This window comes from Sebastes fasciatus, chromosome 8 (assembly GCF_043250625.1).
Source record: "Sebastes fasciatus isolate fSebFas1 chromosome 8, fSebFas1.pri, whole genome shotgun sequence".
Lineage (NCBI taxonomy): Eukaryota > Metazoa > Chordata > Actinopteri > Perciformes > Sebastidae > Sebastes > Sebastes fasciatus.
Window position 1 is genome coordinate 7,073,392 of NC_133802.1, and position 9,002 is coordinate 7,082,393.

At 42.2% G+C, this 9,002-nt stretch overlaps 1 protein-coding gene across 2 annotated transcripts; it reads left to right on the forward strand.

Annotated features, from left to right (window-relative positions):
- The first annotated feature begins 38 nt into the window (after positions 1–38).
- On the forward strand, positions 39–7,375 carry LOC141772238 (organic solute transporter subunit alpha). 2 transcript variants are annotated; one of them, XM_074643026.1, is made up of 8 exons: positions 39–126; positions 232–328; positions 2,427–2,578; positions 2,711–2,784; positions 3,048–3,203; positions 4,731–4,842; positions 5,248–5,500; positions 6,920–7,375. In XM_074643026.1, exons 2-8 carry the CDS (start codon positions 265–267, stop codon positions 7,339–7,341), a joined length of 1,233 nt encoding a protein of 410 aa, XP_074499127.1. In that variant the 5' UTR covers positions 39–126; positions 232–264; the 3' UTR covers positions 7,342–7,375. The 2 variants fall into 2 exon arrangements, with proteins under 2 accessions (XP_074499127.1, XP_074499128.1); XM_074643027.1 differs by lacking the exon at positions 232–328 and having other exon boundaries at positions 65–126.
- The last annotated feature ends 1,627 nt before the right edge of the window (positions 7,376–9,002 follow it).

The window sequence follows — 9,002 nt, forward strand, 5'->3', positions numbered from 1 at the left end:
CCTGTCCACTTACCTGTATCTAGTCAATCATTAATCAGACAGGAAGCGTTCAGATCAACACAGAAACAACAGGACAGAATCCAAACAGCCCCGGCCTCTCATCCCTGATCCAGGTGACATTACAAGGTGAGTTTGGTGAGCTGTGTCACTCAGTTGGCCATTAATCAAAAGCAGGTTTTTGTAGTTGATTGTGTGACATTTGCCCGTCTGTGTATGTTTGTTGTGTGACAGGCGGACAGAGTGTAGAGAAGCCTTATCTAAAGAATGGGAAGAGCAAACTGTAGCTGGATTGGCCCTGAGATCCCTCTGTCATCTCAGATCTTCAGTGGTAAGTAAAGGTCTCTACTTAAGTAATAGTTGAACGTTAAGGGGAAATGACATCACAGTTTTTTTTACAATCGAAAACATCCTTTCGTCCAATCTGTAGCCACATTTTCAAAAACACAATTAGCACAACATTCGTCTGTTGTGGACTATACCATTAACATAATTCATGTTGTTTTCACAGAATATGCTGTCAAATTACACGTTTCCAAAATGCTTAAATTTTCTTTGCATACAAGCTACACAATTATGGATTTTTTTTTCTTTTTTTTTTACATATGCTTGTACACAGCATGCCAGAAATGAATGTTTCAAATCTTAAATATAGTATAAAGCCTCTACTTGTGAAGCTCAAAAACTGTATTGAAACAGCTGATTAGCATTTTTGAACGAAACCTCTAATTTATAACTAGTCAAGAGCACCCATAAGACATTTGTAGGTCACATCTATGTTGTTTTATGTGTGTTTGAGTGTAGTCAGTCATGAAGCGTTATAAATGTATTATAATTCAATATGAATGCCCTCATAACGCACTACAGATGTGGTCTTCTTCATAGAAAGTGTTACAGAATTTACCTTTGGTCTTTGACAACCTCGGAGTCAGAGTCTTCATCACTCTCCTGGGATTCTTCCTCAGAGCTGCTGGGCTCATCATGACCTTCATTATTATTACACCCACGCGACAACGTAGTCGGGGGTATATAGCGCTCCGCGTGTCCTTCTGTCCGTCCGTTGACGTGTCACACTTTCGTTCCGGAGCAGAACTCGGAAACTATTTAACTTAGGAGCTTCAAATTTGGTATGCTGGTTGACAGTGTGGTCTAGTTGTGCCTTTTGGGGGTTAGAAGTCCAGGGTGCCCAACATTTTTTCCAAAAGAGCAAAACCTTTGGCCCTACTTTAGCAGGGGTCAAGCAGTTAGCGGGGGGGTATGTGAGCCATGCTCACTTTTGCCTCGTTTTTGAATGCTGCAACCATGTCGCTTTCGATATCAGTTTGTCAGATGTCTTTGTATTTTGTTATCCCCCGGTCCTCCGTGCATTGGTCAACACAAGTCTTTATACACTCACCCACAGTATGTGGGTGGGAGATCTGGTCAAGTGTCAACAATATGTGCTTCACTTTGTTCTCCTGAGTGCAAAGGTAGTATGCTCTAATTACTAGGAATGATGCTGTAAGTCCTTTTTTTTGTCCATATGTAGAGCCAAATTGTTTTGCGTGTTGTGTCTTTCTTTGAATTTTTCTTTTCCATCATTGCAAAGCTGGTCAACTGAGTCGCTTAATTTAGTTTTCTTGGGTATGGTCTCCATCATGAGGATGAAATCCTCATCCTCAACTGTATGGGCAGGTAGACCAATCGGCTTTTCTTTAGCACCTTGTTCCGGCGAGTCTGCTTTGTATTTTGATACTGACGAGAACGCTGCTTGCTGGGATGGTTTTCTATGTCCTCTTTATGATGATATACATCCTCTTATTCTTTTATTTAAACAAAAAACCCTGTACTAAATAACGTTTACTATGTATAGAGTGTATTTTGTACCTCACTGTATAAAATGACCCGTGGTGACCTCTAGGATAATCACAGCCTCATGAAACGTTACAGCCACCAACTAGAGACCTAGAGCATTCAGAGGATGGATGGCTGTCCTAGCTAGATTGACAATAAGGGGATTTCTGAGCAGTTTCCACAACAGAAGTGCTCGCCATCCAATCACCAAAAAATGCAATTCTTGCAGAAATCTCAAAATTTCAAAAAGTTTTTGATCCCAAATCACAGCATGGCTTTTTCTATGGTGTTCCTCAAGGTCTTGGTATCTTAATGTGATATTTTGGAGGGATTATTGGTCATTTTTTTCTGGTCTATTGTGGGTCTGGCATACAAGCAACAGCTATGTCGATATGTCAGTCGCTACTGATTGGTTTGACCAAAACAAAACAGTACAACCCATCCTGTCAAAAATAAATTGGTTAAGATGAAAACGATGTCAGGCTGAATGAATCAAGTGAAATTAAATGGAAATTCAGTGCGACTATCAGGCGGTAGTAAAATGAGACACTCCAGATGAGTCTTCAATCACGCTTTGTGACTTTGTCTTTTCTCAGCCATTAAAGATGAACTATGGCTCTTCCTCATCCCAGCCGGCCTGGTTGTCATTTTACTGGGGGTGTTTCTGGAGGAAGTGGGCTTCTTCCTGCGCCACATCACCTCGTCCAGACGAAAACGGCTCTACCTGTGGATATTAGGAATGTACCCGGTAATGTCAAACTCCTCATTCCCACAATCAGCCAGACCTCTCTCAGTGCAAAAAAAGAAATCTTAAATTTGTTTTGGTCCAAGGTGCACTTGCATTGTGTCTCAATCTTTGAATGTTGTTTTTATCTTATAGGTATTTGCCTTGACCTCCCTCATAGCGCTGTATGTGCCACGCTCTTCCTCGCTGTGTAATTTCATTGCCTCACTGTGAGTTAGCAAGTCTTCAGATTCAAAGATATATGATATGAATTTGTTTTGGTGAGCTCACACTAAACTAAAAACAACAAACATCCCACTCACACACAGTGAGCACCTTAGGACATAAAGTAAAGTAATGAATCATAATAATAAGCCATTAAAACAAGCGTTCCTATGGGGATGCTATCATAGATTTAAGACTGTACTGAGAGACTGTACTGAGAGACTGTAATCACATCTGCTGCCCTGCCTGAATGTGTGTGTCTGTGCAGGTATCACTCCATCACCATACTGAAATTCATGGGACTGATCACAGACTTCTTTGGAGGGAAAGCTCGCATGCTGGCTGCTTTGTCTGGACAACGGGTATCTCCAGATCCATTCCCCTGTTGCTGCTGCTGCTGTCTCCCAATGGTGGCCATCAACAGGTACACACCAGACAATGATCTGTGTCACAAACTACACGTGCATTGAATTTTTATTAGCTTTTATTCCCAAGATTTTTTTTGGAGCCAACGGCTAGTGGCTATCATAGGTGCGGCATTTTAAGAGAACTTCCAGTTGCGATGGTGGCAGCTTGGGTCACATCTGTGTTTGTGTATATATTTGTAGAACTATTGACAATATCACAATGAAGTGCATGCACATGCATTTCGTTACTGTAGAAATGATCATGGGCGTAACTTCCAGTGAGGTAGCGGAAGTAGCAGTAAGCTAGTTAGTCTCATAGGCTAACGTGGATGTAAGGGCAATGGATGTATTAAGAGAACTGGATACAGCGTTGGAGGTGGGGCCTCGTTCATTCCTATAAAAAAGTTTCTCAGAGGCGCATGAAGACAAAATGGCTCGACACTCCGCCTGGAGAAGTACCCGGATCCTGGGCACATGGAACATGCGCAGTAGCGTCCGCTCGGTCACATGACTCGATCACGGGGTCCCAGTGTCACGCCGTCGTCACGGCTTGCACTCCAGCCTCGGTCTGGGTCTCACTCACATGAACGGAGGAAGGGAAATAACTCTGTATTCGGCTATTAGTGCGTCTTATAACTTCAAAACCTAATGATTTAAAAAAGGGCTATTAGAGTGTTCGTACTGGGAAGTTGATTTACGTCAAAAAAAAAATTATCCGCTGAGTTACAGACGTCTCGTTCCCAATGTAAGTCTACGGGAAAAGTATTTTTGGGCCCAATGGCATCACGTGACGGACACGGAGGTTGTAGTACCACCGTTTGGCCACTACGAAAATTGGGATCAATGACCGGCGCTCTTCCTGGGGGCTTAGGCTAGCGGTGCTTTTTTTTAAAAAGTAATTTGCCTTCAATTTAGCAAATCCTGCTTTATTTTTTTAACAGATATTTAACTAACGTTAAATTTGCGGCTGTACTAACAACCACACAAAGCTAAATTTGTGGCTTCAACAACAGTGTATTGAACCTGCACCCAAAACAAAAAGGGATTGTTCTTGTGACCGATGGTATAGTTTCCATCGCCGACCTACAGACGAGGAATCCAGAAGTATGTGGCTGAGAAACCTAAACTTGAAGAGACCACCATAAACCCTTTAAGTTATGTGTGCTCATTTCATTGTCGACAAGGATCCAACGGAGGAAAACCCGGAGGCCACTTCTTCAGGTCGTCCTCCCATCCCTCCATAATAGAAGACAGAGCTATGATCACATTTTCCCATCTGAGTTGTAATAGGTGGTGTTCTCACATGTTTTATTATATTTTTTAATACACCGCTCTAGGAGAGACGATTAGTGTACCGTTAGCATGGAAAACGCCGGTTCCGGTTCAGTGACGCATTGAAAATTACACCCGTAATTCAAGCAAGGCATCATGGGGGCTAGGAATAAGGTTGAAACAGTCCTTTTAGTTGTATGATTGTCTGTAGACAATGTGACTTGACATGCTGCTCACATGTTAAAGCTTCTTCTCTTCTCCTGTGTGTGCAGCACCAGCCTTGGCTGGATGATGGCCGCCGTGCTGCAGCTCTCTGTTGTCCGCAGCATCTTGTTCTTTGTCACTCTGGTCCTGTGGACAGATGAACAGTACGACTACGGTGATGTGAGGCATTTGTTCAAACCTCGATCTGTGCATATTCTCTCAGTGTAATGTATTGTATTTTATAGTATGGAGGATCTTTTTCTTCTACACGCTCTGGTTGAACACAGTTGTTGTGTTTTTAAATCACAGTAAATTGCTAGTCGAGAGTAGATGGTTTTCAGTGCTTTACCTTGTTAAGGTGTTTGATATTTTTTCCTTTTACTGAGTCTTTATATCTGAGTATTTCAAAACATTGTCAAAATAGCAGCCTACCAAAGCTGCAATATCCATCCCATTCAAACTAACAATCATTGAAATCATCGGCTTTGAGTGGGCTGACTGTATACTCTTGAGCAATTCCTGCTCTCAACAGCGCTGGATAAGTTGAAGGATAAAATCAGTGACAACCACCTTCTTGTTCTCCAGGTGGATTCAGTCAACCCCAACCTATACGTGAACGGTATCATATGCGTGTCGACCTTTGTGTCCTTCTACGGCCACCTTCTCTTTTACAAAGCCACTAAGAGTGCTCTACCTGGTTACGGACTGAGAGCCAAGTTCATCTGCATCATTGTGGTGTTGGTGCTGTGTGGCCTGCAGAGCGGCATCTTAGAGACCATAGGTGCTCTGGAGGTTATCCCCTGCACGCCTCCCTTCTCCGTCCTGACCAGGTCCCAGTGTAAGTCCCAGCACATCTGGCCTCTTCCAATCTCTGTCTCAAATCATTCCATCTGTAGTTTAGGAGAACAACTAGCAGGTCTCATAGAACTGGGTTTTCCAAACCACCCTGTTTTTGCATAGTTTCTTTCCCAGATGTTCTATTGGCCTCACATTCCAGTATGCACAGTTAATCACACTTAAAGCTGCAGTGGGTAGAAATGGAGCAAATATGATTCAAAAGTTATTTCTATAAAACGGTCAGTATATCCTGACAGTACTGCATGAGACAGGTAATCTGAAAAAAAAAGTCATGTGCCTCTGTGTCCTCCGGTGCTCCTAATGACATCTGCAGGATTTCACAGACCGGAGAAAAACAACCAATCACAGCTGAGCTGGAGCCTTGCCGTCTCTGAGCAGCTGTCAATCACTCGCAAACTCCGATCAAACAGTCAAACTAGGCAGCGCTGATCAAATACGAATCAATATTCGGTTACTGTAATGCATATTTCTTACGTAAAATGTTTTCAGAAACATCTTGTAGTGTACTGTTTAGCTGTAAAATGAGAAAGTTTGTGACCCGGCAACCATGTTGAGATCCGTTGAGGAAATACAAAGCACCGCCCACCAGCCGGAGCAAACTCTGTCATGAATAGGCATTACAGTAACAGAATATTGAGACATATTTGATCAGCGCTGCCAAGTTTGACCGTTTGATCGGAGTTTGTGAGTGATTTACAGCTGCTTCCGTGGAATAGGAACGCTCTCTCTCTCTTTCTGAAGTCTCCCGTCACGGACTAGATTTTCTAAAGCCTGAAAACAGAGCCAAGAGGAGGTGCAGAAGTCTAGTTATCTCTCAGAACACTTGAATTACAATATGCTGAAAGGTTATTATGCATTTTTTGCTCAATGATGCCAAAAACATTCTGCCTACTGCAGCTTTAAAAGAAAAACAGTATTTCTCAAAACGATGTTGTACAGTAGGTTATTCCCCAAACACCTGCATAGTCTTTCCAACTTTCTCTAATGAATTTAAGGGGGGAGTAACTGACAAGATTTTGTTGTTACGCATTACACATAGCACACTTTTTATAGCCGTGGTATTCCCTCATAAGACATTCTGCATTTATCCTAAATGCACCCCTTCTACATATACAATTACGAGTTAATTAAATACTCAAGTGCTAAAATTTCAAATGAATTAAAAAATAAAATGTAACCGAAGGTAATAGACATAATTCTCTTGTATGACATCATATTATTACAAATAAAAAGCATTTTCCGAATGGAAACTGAAATGACACTTTTGCCAGAGAAGTTGAAAAGAAGGCAAAGAAACCCAAGGCTGTTTCCTCCTTAATTAACTGCATGTAAACATTGTAGACGTCGGCGGTTGATGCCCTTTTTAAACCTGTGTGTTGTGTTCTCTGTCCAACCTCAGTGATCTACCACTACTGTGTGATCGTGGAGATGTTCTGCATCGGCCTGTACGCCCGCCACACTTTCCGTAAAGTGGAGCCGAGCGTGGCGGATGACGCGGAGGGGCCCGTCGGTGTCTGGCAGATGGAAAAGGGTGTTCAAACAGACGACGTTCAGACGACGCATCACGAGCCCGGCCAGCTCGGCCACCGTCTCTTCAGCGCCTCCAATCCCGGTTACAGCAGCGATAGCGAGGACAGCCTGTGCAGGATAGAGCATGCACCTCTGGATGGTTTCCCCTTCCCTCAGGTCAGAGGTCAGCGGCCAAGGAGGCCACAACCTGTGGAGCGCAGGTCTGCAGAGGAACCTGGTGTAGATCTGACCCACATTACTGTCAGAGCTGATATTAACTATCAGGACTCTAGGGACGTCACTGTGGTTTGACCAACTATGCAAGACCTTTAACAAAAGACTAAATACGTCTTAAGCACTGAAGATGCTGGTACTGACTTGGGTCTATGTGGGGCCCTGAGGACTGCACACCCTGTACTATGATAAATAGGGCAAAAAGTGACACACTTACCGGACATATAGGAAACTGCGAACTATAAACTGCTGCCACAAGCTGCAACACTGGGTCTCATCAATGTAAAAGTCATGAGAAATGTTGCTCTTTTTAATCCCTAGATGTGTTTTTTGTAATGTATTCTGAATATGTTTTTGCTTTGCAGTCGTGTATACCTCACACACTAATTATCATTTGTGGAAAATATAAGGCCTGATGAATACAGGCGGATTTCAAAGGGGTACAAACTGACGCCTTTTGAAATCCTGTGTAACAATATACAGATAAATTGCCTTGCTGCATGTTCCTGCAACATTACTTCTCCTTGATCTACTGTGGCTGAAAGCATCTGCCAAATGAATGATGGTTCTTTTTTCTCCAAGCGTAGACAGTTTGTACACAGGCTCTACATTTAAAGTCCAACTGAAATGTAATTACAGCTTTGTTTTATGTGCTACAGCATACATATCTGATGTGTAAATCACATGTCTTGTACTCTCCTTTGAGGAAAGATCTGTACAGAGAAGAGATACATTTAAATTTAATAATGATTTGCATAGTAGTGAGATTTTCACTGATTTCTTAGGTGTTGCAGTGCAGGAATTACACTTCACCTGGTTAATAGGCTACATACACTGATCAGCCATAACATTAAGACCACTGACAGGTGAAGTGAATAACATTGATTATCTCGTTACAATGGTACATGGCAGTGGGTGGGATATATTAGACAGCAAGTGAACATTTTGAACTTTGTGTTGGAAGCAGACAAAAATGGGCAAGCGTAAGGATGTGAGCGACTTTGACAAGGGCCAAATAGTGATGGCTAGACGACTGGTTCAGAGCATCTCCAGAACTGCAGCTCTTGTTGGATGTTCCCGGTCTGCAGTGGTCAGGAGGTTCTGGAGACCTTTTTTGTCCAGAAACTCAAAGGGTTCAGAGCCAGCAGATTGTGATGTCAAACTCCTGGGAGCCGGGGGTCACTCTTAAAACAAACAAATTGCTGTTTTTCTTGTTTAAAACAGCGTTAAAAGCTTTTGTAAGAAAGTGCATATTTGAAGCCACACTGTCGTTTAAGAGTACAGTAGGCTACTTGAGTAAATGTACTTAACATAGTGTACATTTATTTTTTGTGATGATTTGTGTTGTAGATTACGTTCGTTTACGTAAATTTGTTGTCAGTTTTCAGTTGTCCCACTGTTGAGTTTGGACATTAAAGATATCTCTCTTGCTTTAACCACGTCCCGAAGGGTAGTTTTAATTCAGTAACTATCAAGTTTATAGTTAACGCTAAGAGTAGCAGTGTAACAATAGTCCATCACTTCACCATGCTCATTGGCACAACGCAAATAATTTATTATTGTAACGTTCCAATCATTCCTGACTGTCCACACATTGCTGATGTACTTTGATGAAGTGGGAAAGATATTGACAGATTCAAACTTCCTGGATCAATAACTCATAACAGAAACATTGTAAACACAAACAACGGCTCTTTCTAACCATAGTAAGGTAGACAACGAGCTACAACCTAATTTGA